Consider the following 19,544-nt stretch of genomic DNA (forward strand, 5'->3'; position numbering starts at 1 on the left):
ATTTATGCTTAAGCAGGCAGGAAGACTCTGCATTGTATAAGCAATAAACAAGAACAGAGGGTCTGGGGTCCTTTGCCTGGAAGATTCTGAAATATTGAGTGCAATTTCCTGCCGTTTAGGAGATTTTAAGATAGCTCCAAAGAAAGATTTTATATAAAATGAAGCAAAACAAAAAAATCCTGTAAACTTATCTAGCATTTAGCTTTAACTTGCCAGAGGCACATTATGTTTTATTAAAATATCAACAACGAGGAGCCAAAGTCAACAAAAACAGAGTGGGTTCTCCTGTCATCTAGCCAAATCCCCTAGATCCTGCAGGGTACTCCTGTGTTCATCTTCCCTTTAAACACAGGTCTCCCAAGCCCTTCTTCTCCGTTGGTCCTGTCCCTGACAGCTATATCTCATGTTCACATGCATTTTACCACAACATTTTGGCATGCAAATTTCTTTGCTATCTGAGTATTTGGAATTACTGCTTCTTCTAAGATACTGTCTTCTTCTGCAAGTCACTCCTTTTTCTTCCCTTCCTCTTGCCTGCATTGTTCTCCATAAGTCATGATTCTCCTTGTGGTTTTCTCTTTCCACCACCTACAGGCTTCCACCCAAACCACTCCCATCCTCCTCCATTTTCTTCCATCATCTATTCTTCTTCATACAGGCTTCTTTACAACAAAGCTTCACATTGCTTCTTACACCTCCCCAAACCAGCAATATTACCTTCCCCTCTCCAATGGGCTCCCTAGCACAAGGCCAGCAAGCCAGCCTGATGTTCCTCAGCCCAGTAACTACTATGTTGCGGTGCTTGGTTAAAACTTTTCCCTGTCTCAGTGTAACATGGGCTTGGCTACCCCACCAGACTGCAGCCCAAAGTATAGGAACCCAAACCTAGCAGCTGGTTTCTGACCCATGTCCTGCATTCCTACACTCCTCATCATGTACATGCACTGCAAACAGTAATAAATCTATCAATCAGCTCAGTGCCCCACAGTTCTACGCACGGCAGCGTCAAGCTGGGAGCACACACGGGCTCGTGCCAGTAGCTAATGGGGATATTATATACTTCAAGTCGTCTTCAATAACTGCTCTGTTCCTGCCAAGAGGTGGCTGCATCTGAGATAAGCTCTGAAATCGCAGTGAATATGATGCAGCAATGAATACTTCCCCTCATCCACGCTCATGGGTTATTTGCCAAAGCTACTCTATGCATGGGCTCCAGCATACTGACTTTTTTAATAGGGGATACAGTATTTTGAACCAAAAAAAAAGGATTCTGGAACAAGGAGAAAGCAACAATTTGACTGAAATTTACTGCAAATTAACTTCCTCTGGTCCTGAGCTGTTGCTGAGGGGGCCAGGGAAGGAGGAGGAGGTTGGTAGAGTAGAAAGTTATTAGGTCCACACTCATACCGAGTTTGGCACTTCAAAGAGCACTGTACGTTTGCTATTTAACATAACCTTGTAACCTTTCGTATCGCAAGAGTCTGGTTTCAGGACAGCAATACATAAATTGTGAGATCCAAATATACTACTTTAGATGTGGGTCACAGCGATGGCAGTCAATTAAAATAAAATGCCCCAGGTGATATCTGTAATACAGACATCCTGCGCCAGCTCACAGCCATAAATCCTGCTTCCTGGTATTTTCTTCCGTGGCATTACAGACGGCCCTTTTTGGCAAGAAAAGAGAGCAAGGTCCCTCTGCTCCTGATTATATGGAGATCAGTCTGGAGTAGCTCTGCTGCAGTCAGTGTAAATTGCCTCAGATTTGCACCGTGGAGATTTGGCCCAAATCTATAGTAGTTCGCTCTAAACGTGTTCCCTAACTGAAAAACAAGACAAAACACTGTCTGAATTGAAAGTATTTGAACAACCGACTGTGGTTTAAATTTAAATCTGAGTCATAATGGGGTAATATGTTCCACAGCATCTTCCTCCTCATACCTCCAAGCAGAGAGAGAGGCCCTTAAAGAAAAGGGGGTTACCACTGTCTGGAGGGCAGACCGTTCTTCCTAGACCCTGAGCAAGCTCCACAGGAGCCCTTGGCATGGACCGGGCCCTCCTTGACGTGCTAGGACCAAAGGTCTCTCCTGCCTGCTTCACATTCTTCATTGCAATCTGATGTCCCCCACACTGGGCTTTAACCTGGCACTGTTCATTTGCTCCAACCCTGTGCTCTGATATGTCCCGTGGTACGTCCCCCGCCATCCACAGCCTCTCAGGTGTCCATACCCATGGCAGTCTCGGATAATGACAACGATAAAAACCAGTGCTTCGGCTGCATTTTTCGTGATGCTTTATGATGTGTTAACAAAACATGGCACTGCTTCCATAGGAAGTAATTATTACTTGTTATTGTTTGACCGTCTGTACATAATAAAAATACCTTAAAAACAATACCACAATGCTCTCTGAACGATGGCTTTTTGCCCTGTGAGGGTTTCCACTCATCCAGCTTTGCGGTGGTGCCTATTTATTTTTTGGAATGCTTATTCATAAAAGACAAGCTTTTTTTCTGCAGGGTGCAGGGACTTTATTCATAAATACAGAAGCACCTTAATAAAAGAAAGATGTGATGAAGTCTTCAAAGCAGGCAAGAAAACTGATGAACAAAGACATTCCCATAACAACTGAGCTTTATCTGATCAAATTCCAATAAAGCCTGCATTTGGCATAAATCTTTAAAAACATAGCAAGGGCCACTGGAGGATGCTAAAACTTGTTTATTTAATATTATTCCTCCTCCCTCCCCCAAAAGTACTTTATCCTCTTAATATTTTCTGAAGTCTTGGTGCACATTGAGAAGCGCATTGAGCTAATGTGGTGCAGTGGAAGGGTGGGAGGAGAAGTGCGGGAGAGCACTCGCTGCATCTGAGGTCACGCCCCTTCCTTCCTTCCTTCCTTCTTTCCTTCCTTCCTTCCTTCCTTCCTTCCTTCCTTCCTTCCTTCCTTCCTTCCTTCCTTCCTTCCTTCCTTCCTTCCCTCTGGCTTCCCACTCTCCAACGTGCTGATGATCAGCAGCATCACCAGCAGACTTACCCTCACTTTCAGAGAGAAGAAATAATAGCAAAGATAGTGCCTTTAAAGAATTTAATTCTCTGTGGCTTCACTTAACCAGAGCCAAGAAGAGACAGAAGCTTTTATACCAGCCTTATAAAAGAAACTTAATTCCTACTTCTCTGAGTTTTATTATTTTTCATCCTAAGACTACTTAATATGTGCACTGCACTTCCCATCTGCGCAGAACACACAGATGTGGCTGACTAATGCTTAAATACCAAGAAAAGTATTCTGGGTGAAAACAGACATTAAAGAAACGATTTCTGCTCTCGGGGATTACCACTTGCCCACTGACTTCGTGGACGCATCCAGGGCACCTCCACGAGAATTAATCACCAGGACCTACTGCCCAGAGAAACCCGGGAGGGCAGCAGACGTGGCAAACAGAACCACCACAACCACTCACTCCCAGCATAAATATGATGGGGTGCTCTCCACTCCAGCCCTGCCTCTGAGATGGGAACAGGGTCCTTCTGCTGCTGCACTGGGGGCCAGGAATGGGGGGCCACGGCACCGGCTCGCCATGCCAAGCAGCCCCAGACTGCCTTCCCGGAGTCAGTGCAAACAAGGGCTGCAGGAAAACACAAAGTCCTTTTCTGATGTGGTTTGGAAAAGTGAGCCAAGTATAGCCTGAGGAAAGCTCAGACGAAAAGGTGCAGTCTTGCATTTCTTTTTTCATTTTAAGGGGTAGATCTGTAAGGTCAGAGGACCACACAAAGAAAGGATCAGGAGGAGAAACAAAATATATATACTCTGGTAGCTTATTTTTTCCATTTACCCTGCACATCTGTCTCTAGCTGTTCCTAAAATACTCCTTCAGAGTAATACTGTCTCTTCTGCACCAGGGGTATATATATGACTACTAAACTGCCACTGAACTAAATCAGAGAGCTCTGGGAGAGCAGTTAGGAGACTTGCATGTGTTCAGGGACAGCCACTTTCCCAGTGAACCACAACAAGAGAGCTCTGACTCTCTCCAGAAGACTTCTGCCACTCTCTTGCTGCTTGACTGAGAAAGATGAGGGGACACGGGAACAACCATTCCCTGAAACTACAGGTATGAGAGGAATTTAAAAAAAACTCATCAAGAAGATCTCAACAAAGCAAAACACTAGGCAACCCGAAACTTGGTGGGAGAGGAAAAAAAAAAACCCCTAATAATTAAATGTTGCTTATGCAAGATGAAAAACCACATTATTCCTTCTGGGCACAACAGCCCTGGCAAGCCCAGCACGTATCTCACAAGACAGGAAGCAGTGCTTATGCACAGAGGAGGAGCAGCAGCTGCACATGCCAGCTCCACCAGCAATCTCCTCTGTGAGGCTCTCTCTCCATGCATGGCTTTCCATGCTGGAAGTAAAGATACCTGAGAAAGTCTTCAGCCCTTACAGAATGTATTTCCGTCTCCCACTCTCACTGAAATGAGCATCTTCCTCATTCTCCCATTTTACCACCTCCACATTTTACCATTCTCCACATTTATTCCTTCCTCCACTGCTAGACACACCTATCAGTCTATCATTACACAGCCCTGATGCTCCTCTCTAGCATCACTCTGGCACCAATGCCTCCTACCCATCCTTCCGCACCTTCAGCTCCTTAGATTTTCCTTTCTGAAATTCATATTCTAAGTTTTAGGATGTTTTCTATAGCGCTGTCCTACAATACATCCTCCTTTTCAACTTCTGCCTGCTTTTGCTTTTCCTGTTAAACACTGCATGCTAACCTCATGCATTGTGATGGAGATTAGATGCAGCAATATTTAGGGACTCTGATGCTCCTGCAGTTAAGGAACCCATACAGTTCAGATTGACCATCACAGAGTTAAGATAAAACTTGCACACAAGGTTTTGGGGAGAGCTGCATACAAGACTGCAACAAGTAAATATGACAGAAGGGGGGTAAAAACAACCAGCAGAATAAAGCTACAGGCACTTGTAAGAAGTAAAGCAGAGAGAAGAACTAACAGGCAGCTTTTATCATTTTAATAGGTGCTCTGAAACGGAAATGCTCCAGAGACAGCCTGCCTCTCTACAGGCAAAGGAGCAAAATAACATGCCTAAAATATGCCTGGCACAAACACACAGTTGGAGCTTGCTGCCTTTGGCTTGTCTGTTACTTGGTGGAGAAAAGACCTAATCCTACAGTAACGTGCACTCATTACTCCCCTAACGCTTCACTCAGTATGCCCCACCCAGCCTGAAAAAGAAATTGCCTTACTCACCAGCTATATATTTATCTAAAGGACCCAAATACCTGCCCTGGATGCAGGTGTCAGCCATTTCCATGGGCACGGGCTTGCTGGAGTCAGGCTCTCTCAAATAAGCTCCAGCTGTTTCTCATCACAAGGCAAAATCCCAGCCAAGCAAAGGCCCTTTCTTCCATACCTCCACTGAACCCCTTGTGTCCCACGTTCCTCAAACACGGAAAGGCAATGAGCTGAGCTGAGGCAATTGCAGCTGTACTCCTTTCAGGTGGCTGACTAACAGCTCTCAAAAGTAGAACAACAGAAAGCCCAGAGATGCCATCAACTCCTTTTAGGATGTCTGAACCGTGAGGTCAAGCCTGAACATACAATCGTTTCACCAGGCTGGTGTGGCAGCGTCACCAGCGACTCTCATTAAAGATTTCTGCTAGCTTTCTCTTTCAACAAATGAAACCTCATTTACTCAACTTTTCTGCCAGCCTGTCCTTGGGAAGGAAGGCAGCCAGGTCACAGTCATGAAGCCAAGCACCCAGTGACCACCTGTGGACATGAACCACATTTAATAGGGAATCACGCTCCTCCTATGTTTAAACAATGTCTAAACAGTCCAGTGTGCCTTTTCCCGCTGTCAGCCTCTAAGGTTGGCTTCTACTGCCACTTCAGCAAGCCTGTGGACCCAAATTCCCCCCTCTCTGCTCAAAGTTTGTCTTGCACATGACCAGACCAGGCAGGAAAAGGTGAATGCTGAAAGTGAGGGAGAAGACTAACTCAAATTTGCACCCACTGGATCTGAACTGGACTCTACAGTGCTGCAAACCCAGGGCAGTGTTGAGGCACAGCTAATAAGGGCAGCAAGAACATAGCCAAAGAGGGGCTCAATACACTTTGTTTTACAACATGGTACCCTGTCTGGCAGGGTTTTCAGCAGAACAAGTCCCAGATTGCTGGAACCATAAGTTTTACTCAGTTTAAAACTGCTGGGAGTTGAGCCCCTTTTTGTTGCTGTACTTCTCAACAAAGTGAACTATGCTTTAGATGAAATATGCTCTAGACAATATTTGCACAAATGCACGGACTCTATGTAAGTGATTTTAATGGCTTCAAAGATTAAATGACATCAATCTTATCAACACTCAGGAGTGAGAGAGTCATGGGGTCATTTTCTTCCTCAGTCCTAAATCCCTGAACTATCTACTCCTTCACCTCAGTCCCTAGGCCACTATACAGAAGCCAAGTCTGGAACTGCTAAGCTTTGAAACTCAATTATTAGCAACACCATTTCTATGAGAAACAGTTAACAGGCTTCTCCTGAACACAGGCCAGAGAGAGGAATCTGACTTCTTCTACGTAAACTACAGTATAGGCCAGGAGTTGGGAGACAGATCCTGGGGATAACTTGTTTGATGTCTTGTTCTGTCACTTATTGTTATATGCTGAAACTTTGGAGTCCTGAGGCATAATTACTAGAAAAAGTTTGCACATTTCAGCTTCATATGATATTAAATAAAGTCCTTTCTAGGAAAGGCATGGGAAATAACAGGCTACTTTGGAGAGACAGGACTCAACTGCTTTTCCCTGTGGTTTGTTCCATCTGCTAGATGGGTAAAAGGTGCGTTTGCTGTGGAGAGATGGGGAGCTGACGCGTGCGAGGTGCCACCATACCTGGTACAGCTCTATCCGCTGCTCTGAGACCCGTGCTTTCGAGTTCTGCAGGCGGAAGACCCTGAACTCGGCCTTCACCAAGTTGGAGGCATTCTTCTCCATCGCCGAGACGTCAAATCTGACGATTCGGAAGTAAAGGCTGTAGTAGCTCGGTGGGATGGCATCTGCAAGAAGGCAATGTGATTTTATTATTATTTTTTTTTAATTTCAAACAGTGTAATACAAGACAACCTCAGTAAGGGAAATATCTGTAGCGTGGTTCAGTTTCCAATGGCCAATTAAATATTATTAACAATTTAATAAAAAAACCCCCACATGTGTTTGGTTATAGGAATACCATATTAAAAGAGATTAACAACCATTTCCAACTCTGTTTCAGGTCATGCATTTAAACGCCCCTCTTTCAACATATTGGTGGAAAACAGTCGATGCTTATAATTTGGGGAAAAAATCACAACAGTTGGTATCCTGCAAATGCCTTCAGACTTGCACAGAGTTCACAGGGATCCGCCAAGACGACAAGCAATGGCAACTCATCTGACCTGTATGTTCTCTGAAGCCCATTTCCCCCCAGAACACGGGAGTATGAAGTAGCCAGCCTCAGATTTTGTTTTCTGTTTAGTTATTAAAGGATTTTATTGGAATAAAATATTCATTCTGATTAGAGTAACAAGGGCAGGAAGAGAAGAGGAAGAAGAAAGCGAGGAAAAAGGCAAGCAGATAGCAGACATTACAAACATAATTAGGTGCATTTTGATCACTTTGAAGCAGGAAAAGCTGTAAACATAACCACTCCTCACTATATACTGGGGAGAAAGCAGAAAAAATAGCTAGAAAAACAGACTCAAATCTTCAGTAACGGTGTTAAAAATACCAGTTCAGGTTTCAAAACAGCCTCTTCCTCCTTCCCAGCTGTAAACTCTGACTGAGGCTAAGCAGCAAAGCACTTCTGCACAACGCAGGTTACCCTAAAGGGTTCAGCGATCATCCGAGGCCTTTCCACCTCGCCCTGGCCAGTGGTACGAAGAGGAGCGGGCGCAGGGCGGCCCTGATCCCCTCCCTGTGCACGACGCCCTCCTCGCCATGCTGCCCAGCGAGGCTCTCCTCAACCCCAGAGTCAAACACAGAGGGGAGTCAAAATGACTCCAAGGTGATAAAAATCTCCAAGCTGAGGGAAAGGCTTCCTTTTCTCTTACAGTGTGAAAACTGAATTGTATAAAGAGGAAAATTGTACTGGGGGGCCAGGGAAGGAAGGATTTTAAGCTGAGGAAGCAAACCTCATGGGCCTCCCTGGGGCCACACCAGCAGGAAGGCTCCAGATAATAATTACAAAACAGAACAATTTCCCAGTAGTCAGGTAGCTCGGGATTTGCTGTGCAGTGGCAGGAGCTGACAGTTGAGCTGCATGTTAGGGAGGGGAGCAGTCCCGCTCCCGTGAAAGACCCAGGCCGTGTCTGAAACCCCAGCCAGGCCTCCTGCCCCCACTGCCCCCCTCGGCTATCCAGGACATTAATCCAGGCGTCTATCAATCGCATCCAGGACCTTCTTCTGGAAGATACCTAATTCTTAACAGATATAATATACACAAGTTATCATTTCTGTGTAAAGAGGTGGGAGAAGCCAAGTCCAGCACATTCACCTTTATTTCTAACTACTAACGCCTTTATTTCTAACTACTAATGATTAAAGGGAGTTGGAATAAATCCTTAATAATACTTATTCATGCCAATAAGACATATTAGTAACTTACAGGCCTTCTTCCAAATATTTAGTGTTTCTAGACTGGCTGCTATTACCAGAACTCCTGAGCAACGCAGCAGCTCCCGGCTACACAAGGCAACACCACTTGCAGTTACACATTTAATAACCCATTTGCTGTAGCTCTTTGAATAATTCTAAGCTCAAACTGGCTACAGAATAAATACCAAGTACAAGTCAGTCACAAGAGGAATAAAGCAAATTTATTCTGTCTTCACGATATTCTCAAACACGCTTCCGCTACATAATTGAGCCAAAATCTCTTTTTTAAATGATCAGAGGTGAAAACTCCTAAAAATAATTCTAGCTATGAGAAAATCTTTGACGATAAAAGAAGACTCGTGACCTCAACTGTAGGTGCATTACAAGTGAGAGATGACAAGTTCTCAAAATGCTTAAAAAATCCTCTGAAAGAGTACTTCCCAAAGGAGACCCTCAGTATGATCAATGAGTCAATATGTATAAATAAGAACACGAAGCCCCAGGCTTATTTATGATCCCATTTAATTAAAGAAGCAAAAAAAAAGATTCCCAAATTTTCACATCTGCAGTGTTCTAAAATAAACCCAATGCATCATGATCGGCAGTCTTTCCTGCCAGGCTTATTGACAGAAAAACCTGCTACAAGCTTGTAGTGAGAACTCAAAGAAAAAGGGATGTAAATTACCCCCACACCAGAACTCCTCCTCTCTCCCATGAGCAACACACTAGTGCTGGCCTCTCTCAAAATACCAAATGAAGGTCTTCTGAGAAAAGCTTAACTTTATGCAATGATGACCTTAATTTTGATACATTTTGCAAATTCTTATAACAGCTACTTGGTTCAGAGAATATATCCTGATTTAAAAGGGAAATAACATCTTCAACTTATTTTTCTGCTATAGGAAACTCCGAGACTACTACTTGTTCTTCAGCCAAACCTAATCCTACTGGGAATATAATTTGGCATAATAATATGTATACATAAGATTGATGCTTCCAGGATGAGTTGTAAGTTGTCCTTCCCTGTCACTTATTTGAGGCATCAACCTACCATTTCATTCCCCATGGACAATCCAAACCAGCAGCCAGCCATTTGCCCTGGCACAGACAAACCCTGTCCCTCTTGACTTTATTTCAGATTGAAAAGTCCTATTTGACTGTTTGTTTGATTTATATTTAGCTTCTGACTTATTTCTAGAACTTTCTTGCGCTATAACTGCAGTCTTACTTTTCAGTTTCTGTATTTTAGATACTGCATATTAAAAATCTGTGACTATGTATCTAAATAGATTTTCCTAAACCATCTCTGCATTTACATTTTTTCTCTCTTTCATATATGAAGACCACAGAGAAGGAATACTCTTCCGGTGTGCATATTTTGTAGTGTTTGTATATGTGCATTTGCATACACAGTGAATGAATATTTACCTTCCACCCACAATGAATTAATAAGAATGAATTATTGTCTTACAGAATTTTCATCTCTCTTACAACATAGCTTTATATCTTGCAAAAACCCATGTAAGAAATTTGATTTCTTTATTCTATCATTCACGACAGTATCCACGGGAATTCAATTCAGGAAATGGCATTACTCATGGACAGCTGAAAAAAATATTTTTTTTTACTAGCCGGAACCCTTCCTCTGAAAAAGAATTGCTGACTTCAGAATTGCGGTTTACATGAAAATTAATCAACATTAAGACTGAGAATTGAGACTTGCAACTCTCTTTAAGGGAATGGGAAGAACCCTATGGAGCCTACAAGGTTTTGGATTAGCCTTTAAGTGATCTCAGATGCTGCAATTTATACCTCTTTGTGACTCCACCTTAACCTGACAGTTGTATCCATTCAGTCTCAGTGGGATACCTCTGGACTCCCCTCTGGTTTTGGCCCAATGACTCCAGTAGACGCCAGGATGACTCTGACCAAGTTAGTCTGCAAACACAGTGACCCTGCTGAAGACTGGACTCCTTAAGTATTCTTTGAACCATTATCATTAATGAGTGGAATTAAATCAATATGTTTCCTGTAGCTAGGAAAACACAGATTTCTTTTGTTTTGGAGAGGGAATAGTAAATACAATGAAAGATTCCATTTTTATCATCTTTAAATTATTCATTAATTCAGCCCTCAAAAAACTGAAGACTTCCAGCTGTAATAATCATAATCACAATCATCACAGTACAGTTGAGACAAGAGTTATAAAACACAGTTGGAGAAGGTGAAGGCAGCATCCCTCCTCCTCCCTTTAGCCTGCTGAACACTGAGCATCACAAGTTTAGCTTTTTTATTCTTTTTGGTGTTTTTCTCTTGAACGAGCTGAAACTTCATCAGCCGCTTTACACAGGACAGTCCAAACTGCCAGGTTAAAATGTATTCTGGTATGCTAGTGTTTAAGTGCATAGGGACACTGTGGTTTCTGTGCTTCTTACTGACTTTGTTCAGTGTCCAGCATCCTCTAAGCTCCTGTGCCAGCAACTAGGACAGAAAGCAGCCCTGCTCTGACAGAGCAGAAAAGCACCGATGGGAGGGGTGCAGGAGACTGATCCCAAAATACTCAACAGTCTGCAGTATTGCTCCAGGTTGGAGCATCGTCAACAGGAGAGACTGACCACATCCTCTGACTGATCATCCAAAACAGCACGTAGACCCCCAGGCATCGCTTTCCTGGGAGGAGAGCGAGATGGAGTCAAGCTCCCTTAAACCGAAAGTGGGAATGGAAAGAATTTGTTTCATGCTGGAGATATCCCCCAAGTCAGGAATCTCCTGCATAAAAGGATGACACTTTTGCCTTCCACAGTTGTGTTTGATGAACTAAGCCCTGCATTTCCACAGCTTTCCTCACAAGTACTGTGTGTACTGACATTTCAGGAGAAACAAAACACTCTGTTTGACACAGCTCTTCTGAGAGTTGGGCTTTTGTTCTGGCGAGGAAAAAGACCTAAATTCAGTTGTATCCAAATGAGGCTTTTTTTCCCCTCTGAATTTTCATTTCTGCTATTGAAACAAAAAAATCAATTATACGCACAGCCCAAGTTAGGAAATGTAAACAACTTTTCTTTTCTCGTTGGAAGAGGCCAGACAGGCCGACTTCACACATACACCCACACTGGAAAGGCTGAGCGCTTCAATCTAATCCTTCCATCAAGAGCTTGTAATAAATGCTCCAAAGATTTATTTTTATTCCCTTTTGTGTTTATTAAACTTTGGAGGGTTTCTTTTCCTTTTTCTTTTCTTTCTGGTGCTTTGCCCATTCTTTATTGCGGCAGCTACAAAACATGGAGTGCCCTTTTCTTCTCGCCCTCTTTTTTTTTTCCCCTCCTCATCTTTCTAACTGTAGTACATGAATGACCATGTAGTAGGCTTTGAAGCAGCACATGCAAATATTTATAAGAGTAGCTTGATTGTTATTAAATGCAGTTGTTATGCTTTCCATGCTCTGGCAAGCTTCCCTAACCCCTCTAACTATTAGGACCATTTAGGCTGTTTAGATTTCAGCTCACTGATAGCAAATCCTACATTTTTTTGCTAACAAGCAGCATAACATGACATTGTTTCTTCCCCTGTGTGAATTTTACTCCCTGCTCCACATCCGGGTCCCTGCCACGAGCCGGGTCAGGCTGCCTTTAAGGACATCCAGACGTGGTAAGTGAAGCAGCATGCACAAGACTGCTGGAAGGATGGGCAGCTCGTCAGCTGTAACAGCAGACCTTTCCAGCAGGATCCCGTCCTTCCTGTCAGGCACACTCGGGTCACAAATCCTCCCCAGTTTTCTAGGGAAAGTCTCTCCAAGAAATTAGAAACTTGTTTAATGTATCTGGGCTCCCAAAGCCCATGGATAATTACTCTGCTCACCCCTCCTGACCCTGACGTGACTGCAGAATCCTGCTGGAAACTGCCTCTCTGCAATGAAAGGCGATATATAAATACAGTGAACCAAAATACGGAGGCCTACAGGTTATATTTGGGAACTGGGATTGGCCCTCCCAGCTAAATCAGTTGTACATCAGCTTTCCATTAGTTCTGAAACTCTACCCTGCTGTGACATTAAGTTATGAGCACATCCATTAGCTAATCAGTGCTCTTGGACAGAAACACTTGCGCAGCTCACCACTCAGACATCGTTTCCAGCCTCTTGCAGCAAGGCTGCATAGTCAGACAGTATAACAGCAGTGTAAGAGACTTACTCCAATATTCCAGTTTTTACCTACAAAGCTGTCAGTGAGCTATTACCTTTACCTGTCATCAACCATTTGCTACTGAGGAGGGACACTACCCTGAAAGTCAGAAAAAAACTGCTGTTAATGCAGCAGATGATAAGGCTTTCAGCTGAGGCCCAATGGCTCTGGAGCAGCTCTTGCAGAACAAGATATGCACGCACCTACAGCGCAATGCAAGATACGACGTACGTGTTCTGTTGTTGTACTTGTGTTTTTGGTGAAGAACCCACACCAGAACTGGCAGCTTGGCATCTTCCACTGAATGATCCCTAGATATGTAATTTATCCGTGTCAAAGAGGAGCAGAAGGTTCACAGTTCCACGTTCCCTGATACCTTCAGTCTTGGTATTTACTGCACACGGATACACCAACACTTAGCAAGAGAGACAGACAGACAGACATAAAGAAAGGCAGAGCTTTCTTCATCAGAAAGACAGACAGAAAGAGAACAGGTTGGGGTCCTGATTACTGGATGACCCTTTTGAACATCAGAACAACTGAAGACTGAAACCACTTCTCTCTTTTATCACCAATACTGACCCCTGCACCTGTCCCTGCAGTCACATGGGAAAGCCTCAATACAGCTTCACTAAGACAATGGATTTTAGAGTCCGGAGGTGATTCCACTTGGAGAAAAAACAAAGAAACAAAACCTCACTCCTACAGGGACTCCTGATATAGCTCTTTAAACATGACTTTCTTTCACCAGTTACGCTAACAGAAGCCAATCCTGAAGGTGTTTTCTTATTTCAGTAACTTCTTGCTATATTATCTAACTTTTCCTTTGTAACGACGACACACTGAGCTCCTGATATGCAGCAGGGAATCCATACATGTAATTATTATGCCATAAGCTGGCTACAAAGACTCAATAAATGTCACTAGCAGACTCTAGACTGCTCAGAGCAAAGACACTTGGCAGTACTCAGACAGCACAAATACATGGTTTATTTTTTCTGCCTACACTGTTCTCTGTCAAGTTCCACATGTCCACAAAATATACACCAGTGAAGGTCTAGGTGGGCATGGGTTTAGAACAGAAAAATTACCAGATTTTGTGACATATATCCCACTGTTGAACTGCTTGCTATTCCTCTTTTAAAACACATTAAGATCTATGACAACTGTTGGAAAGAAAACAACCCTAGGATGCTCTCTAGATTGAAGAGTTAGGTACAACGAGGCAAAGATGGAATTTTCTGAAGATTTGCTTAAGAAATTATGCATTCCTTACTTAAAATCTGACGAGGGCCTTCTGGTTCTGCTGCAACTTTCTCACTGCTTCACCAAGCCTGAAGCAAAAGACGACTAGCCAAAGCTATCATCACCTCAAAAGCACAATGATCTGGTAGTCCGGTTTCCAGTTACCCAAACAATTAATTCCTTCAAGGTACTCCTATTGCTCTGGAGTTTGAATGAACTTCAACACTCTTAATAATTGTATTTTGTACTCTTGATTTCTGTAATGGTGAAAAACATCCTGCAGTCATCTTTGGGTCAAAGTGCAACTGGCATAGTAAGGACACTGAAACAGTGTAATCAGCCACTGGAGAATCACAGAGTTAAGTTAAGGTTTAGGTTAAGTTCTCACAATGACAAGTAGTAAAATAAAACTCAGATCATTGGTGTTGTCATAGCAAAGCTGCTGCGTGGGATTCTTGGTGCAAAACAAGTTAAGTCCTGGCTTTGTGGGTCATTTTAAAGATGCTAAGAGAAGGACATCTTGTTCCATACTCCCTAATTTCTCTGACCTCATCTCTACTAGCTCATTGGAGCTGAATGAGAGTCCTACAGTGGGCATGAAACCCTGCCAAGAAAAGCTATCATTGCTGTTTTAAGGTTGTAACAATACAACCCATTTAAAACCTTTTTTTTTTGTTTGTTTTTGTAATTGCTCTCCCTGGGCTAGGCCAAATCATGTTGCAAGTTCAACCTCAACTGCATTTACATGCTGCAGCTGAAACTGGCTTTGGATGTTCCTTAATTTGGTCTCGATACCTTTGTAAGAAAGGCTGTAATTTTCCTATATCACTGAACTGTCTGACTTAAGCAAAACTTACCAGACAGAAAGCCCTCATTTAAATCTTTTTTTCCATTGGACTTTCTCTGTCTGCCACCCTTTCACAATTATTCTCATGAAGCTACTAGTCTTTGTAGGCTCAGTCCAAAACACCGTTCAGCCTGAAAAAATCCATACTACCCACACCAGCTAGAAAGAAGGAAGACAAAATATCTGTTTTGAACAATCAGCTATGGCTTCTTCTCTCCTCCCTCTCCTACAGGCATCATATGAAGAAAAACTGCTTGGCCAACATCACATATCTTCGTTCACCTCCTATGAGGTGCAACACCAACAGCCTGGGCAATGACAGATCCCTCAAATGAACCCTTCTTGAAAAAGGTTTGCAGCTATTTCATCACCCAAAAGGCAAAGGAGAGTCAAATTTAATACAAAATTAAAAAATGCAGGAGCACTCTGCTTTAACTGAGATGATGACTAGAAGCTTCAGACAAAGTCTATGTGATCATTCTCCTGTGCATGACAGAGAGGTGTTGCTGCCTCACACACTCCTGCTGCAAGGGGACAGTGAGTTAATGTAGGCGCAGGCTCCCACAGAAAAGACCCAGCTTCCCTTCCCAGACCATGCTACAAATGCTAATGTGCAGCAGAAAGGGATTAGCCTTCCAACTGGACGTTTCTGGCTTGACTTTCAAAGGGCCTAACTGTTTTTGTGATCTTTTGAAAATCAATTTTGCGTTTTGGCACTGAAATGGAGCTGGATCGCTCTTTGCCAGCTAGCCCCAGCCTTGGGTGCTGAGACATGACCTTAAATCTTGCCTCCTCCTTGGCTCACTTTGCCCAAAAACCTAAAGCAAAAATTCTCTGCCAGTCTCTGTGAGCTGGAGTGTAGTCACATATGTAGAAAATGATAATGATTTAAAAAAAAATCAAAAACATATCTGCAGGATTACAGGCCAAGCCACTGGGCTACCCAGGAAAAACGTACCAAAAAAGCAGAGAAGTCAGAAAAAATCCTCTGTGCACCTTTACTCTCCCTCCCTTTCTTTTGATACCATGTCATCTCCAGCCTTCATCTAACTGGTCCATACAATACTGGTCCACACAATACTGGTCCACTGGTCCATGCTGGGTGTCAATGTGATAGCTCCTGTATTTTCCTCAACTGGAACTTTAAAGAACAAACACCCCACCAAAGTAACGTGCTGTCAGAGAAGAGGCAGCCAGAACTAAGCAGTTTATGGAGAGAGACACTGTGTGCAATTAAAAAATGATGCTTATAGAATAACCCTTTTCAGGGACAGCTGTAAGCACTGCGGTATATCTCTTGAGAGATGCTAGTCTAATCCTCTCTCTGTGCCTTCCCTTTTCCCCCGTGCTTCTCATTTGCAAGGAAAAATAGAAAATCTGAATGAGTTTCAGGACTGGGAGAAAAATACTTAAGAAACACATACCTCAGTGCATAGTCCTTCCAGACAAGCTACACAATTTATTTTGGAGGAAATCTGTTGCCTGTGCAGGCTGTTCTGAACAAAAAGGAAACACTTGTGGAATGTATAAGAAGAGACCTGAAAGTAAGGACTTACAGACTGTGTGCATGAGTTTACATCTTCAAATGTATGCTAAGGTAAATCAGCACAGAGAGTGCAAAAACTTGGGTTATTACTACTTTACAGCCACAGGGCAGTTGCGAGGCAATTACAAGCCACAATCCCAGTCCTTTACAAACTCTCCTGTCCCGAGAGTGTGCTCTATTGAATAAGACTGAATGCCTCTAAGAAAGTGCACTTTTCATCTGCAACTCTGAAGAAAGCGAGAACTGCCCAGAAGGCCACTTCTGCTATAAAACAAAACCCTGAATATTAACTTATAGAAGAGTCAGACTGAGCACGGAGTCTCTAATCAACTGCCTAAATCCAAACCTCTAAAGCTGGAGGAGGATCAAAAGCCAGTTCAAATCGCTGAAGCCTCTCGCTGAAATGAAAGGGGAAACTGTCTGGTCCCTTTTAGAAAAACAAAAATAAAACCCCAACCCAAGGCAGACTTGGTGTAACCACTGCCAACTACTCCTACTTCTTAAAAAGGAGAGTGGAGTCCCTCCCAGGAAATGGCCCCTCTCAGGACAAAGTAACATGCGTAGCACAGCCCCGTGCCTGATCTTTCTTCCAGCAAGAAAGCCTATTTGCTTATTTGCAAAAGTCAGAGTAGCTGGAAACGGGGTTAAAATAGCATCTTGTGTGGCAACACCTGTGACTCCCCCTCAGGCACATGGTGCTCAGTGGACACTTTCTGCCTTTATGATTGCTTGAAAATTAATCTCCTGAAGACAAATTCCCTCACGTGAACTCACCAGACCCTCCTCTCTGCTTGCCTTTAAAGTTCTCCAGGCTGTTGGCTTGTTTTGCCTTGTCCGTGCTGAAATGCAGGGGCTGGGTAATACAAACAACAGTGATGCAGCACGAGAGCTATTTTCAGGTCTAAATTTTGAGTCATTGAGCAATGCTTAATTGGGGTAATCTAATTACTTGCGAGTATTCTGGACAGCAGCAAATGCTGAGTTTTCCATTCCTGACTGTCTTTCAGCATATACAAATCTCCACTCATTTTAGAAAGTCTGAAAGGTCTGACCTCAATTCTCTTCTTCTCAAAGTCCTATTTACACATTGCCTGTCATGCAAAGGAGCCAAGAGGGAATGTAAACACAAACCATACTGCTATCTTTGTTTCTCAACAAAGAAATCTTAATCTTGTGGCAGGTTAAAACATATGGGGTAAACATACAGCACAACAGCTTGCTCTCTCAAACATACCCCCCCTGTAATCTCACCACTGCTTACGCAACACTACGTTTTTAATAGTGAGAGAAAAACACATCTTCAGGTGCGTCCCTTGCTTGTATGTCGGATGCCATCGTAGCAAGCCCACGACCATGCATTCCCAACAGGAGCTGACAGATCCTTTTCTGCTGCGAAGATGCACGACAAGCTAACAGGAAAGCTGCTGCATCCATCAACAGGCATTAGAACAAGTTATAGAGTTACCAAAGCCTCTCCGAAATACGAGTGAAGTTTTGGTCCCATTGAAGTCACCGATAAAACATGCCCATTGCTTTCAAAAGGGCCAGGAATTTACCCCCACACTTGTAAGCATAGAGAGGATTTTCAGCACAAGAAAACTGTCTCCAGCCTCTCTCCTTCCTGTTCTCCGTGAATTTAGTTTGCCAACAAAAGGTCCTTCAGCTTTCAGCAGTTATTTTGTGAACATTCAGGGAAGAACAACTCCTTTCAAATCCCCATCAGGATCCTTTGAATGAAATCCCAGGTTATCATGTATCACCACTGAAATCAAATATGTAAATAGATGTATGTTGTGTTTGGAAACTTCTCAGGTATGTACTTTGCTATTCTGCTTACACTGGAATGTAAGAAAAATACTCCTAGTGTCTTTCATCTCTGTCCATGAAAGGCTAGTCCTCTCAGCTAGGAATCATAAGCAAGAATCACAAGTACAATCACCTATCTGCTCTCCAAGAAAAGAAAAGAAAAAGAAAAGAAAAGAAGAAAAGAAAAGAAAAGAAAAGAAAAGAAAAGAAAAGAAAAGAAAAGAAAAGAAAAGAAAAGAAAAGAAAAGAAAAGAAAAGAAAAGAAAAGAAAAGAAAAGAAAAGAAAAGAAAAGAAAAGAAAAGAAAAGAAAAGAAAAGAAAAGAAAAGAAAAGAAAAGAAAAGAAAAGAAAAGAAAAGAAAAGAAAAGGTGGCAAAAAGAAAACTCACCATGGAACACAAGCCAACCTTTCTCAACGGCAAAGTAAGACCTGACTTGCTGGCACTGTTCAGCTGAGTTTTTACGGCTGCAATGACTTCAGTGACTTAAACCAGACCAGATTAACCTTCTGTCATTCACAAGATTGACCAACAGTTTTCCTCGTAACAGACCTTTTTTCTCTTTCATTTCCCAGCCTTCTTCTGGTTGCATGCTACTGAAGCACTATCTTCAGAAGCCATCCGTAACAAGAGACCTCTCCACTGGCAGGCTGAAGAGGCAGACATGATCCTGAGGCCAGCTGCATTACTTGTATATCATATTGCTTTACACAGAGACATCGGGATGCTGACTGCAGTGGCTAAAAACCCTTAAGCAGTCATCATACCCCCAAAACTCAAGTAACCTTGAATAATTTTTATCTAAGAAAACATTTTACCTTCTCTTCTCAACAGCAGATTAGGTGTAAGACTAGACATATGTGCGTGTGTTTGAGAAAGTCTATGTACGTTTGTTATTTTTTTAAGATCCTTCCTCTTCCTGGCACCTTTCTTGCGAATTTCACTTGCACTGACAGCCCAGCCAGCAGGATTAAAACTGGCTTCATGGTGTTATCTCAGAGCCAATTTACTAATGAGCAATATTTAAAATAATATATTGTGCAGACATACTTTTATTGAATCCATCAGACTCAGCAAAAAAAAAACCTGCTTCTGTTATAAATCTATTGTCCCTGTCAGCATACAAAAGGAGCTTGGCATGCCTACATGCAGCTGCGCATGCTCCGCATCTCTCCCTCCTCCCAGCGCCACGGTATCCGCAGGCACCGAAGCCGAGGCGGCAGGTGGGATGGAGGCATCCTGCAGCCCTGGCGGGA

The 19,544-nt window shown here is 42.9% G+C and overlaps 1 protein-coding gene across 1 annotated transcript in view; it reads right to left on the minus strand.

Annotated features, from left to right (window-relative positions):
- TGFB2 (transforming growth factor beta 2) overlaps positions 1 to 19,544 on the minus strand; it is a 66,666-nt gene that overhangs the window by 16,566 nt on the left and 30,556 nt on the right. Inside the window, exon 2 of the mRNA XM_068399788.1 lies at positions 6,926 to 7,089. Within this exon, the coding sequence (XP_068255889.1) occupies positions 6,926 to 7,089 (164 nt within the window). The remainder of the gene's footprint in view (positions 1 to 6,925; positions 7,090 to 19,544) is intronic.

This window comes from Nyctibius grandis, chromosome 1 (genome assembly GCF_013368605.1).
Source record: "Nyctibius grandis isolate bNycGra1 chromosome 1, bNycGra1.pri, whole genome shotgun sequence".
In the NCBI taxonomy this organism is placed as follows: domain Eukaryota; kingdom Metazoa; phylum Chordata; class Aves; order Nyctibiiformes; family Nyctibiidae; genus Nyctibius; species Nyctibius grandis.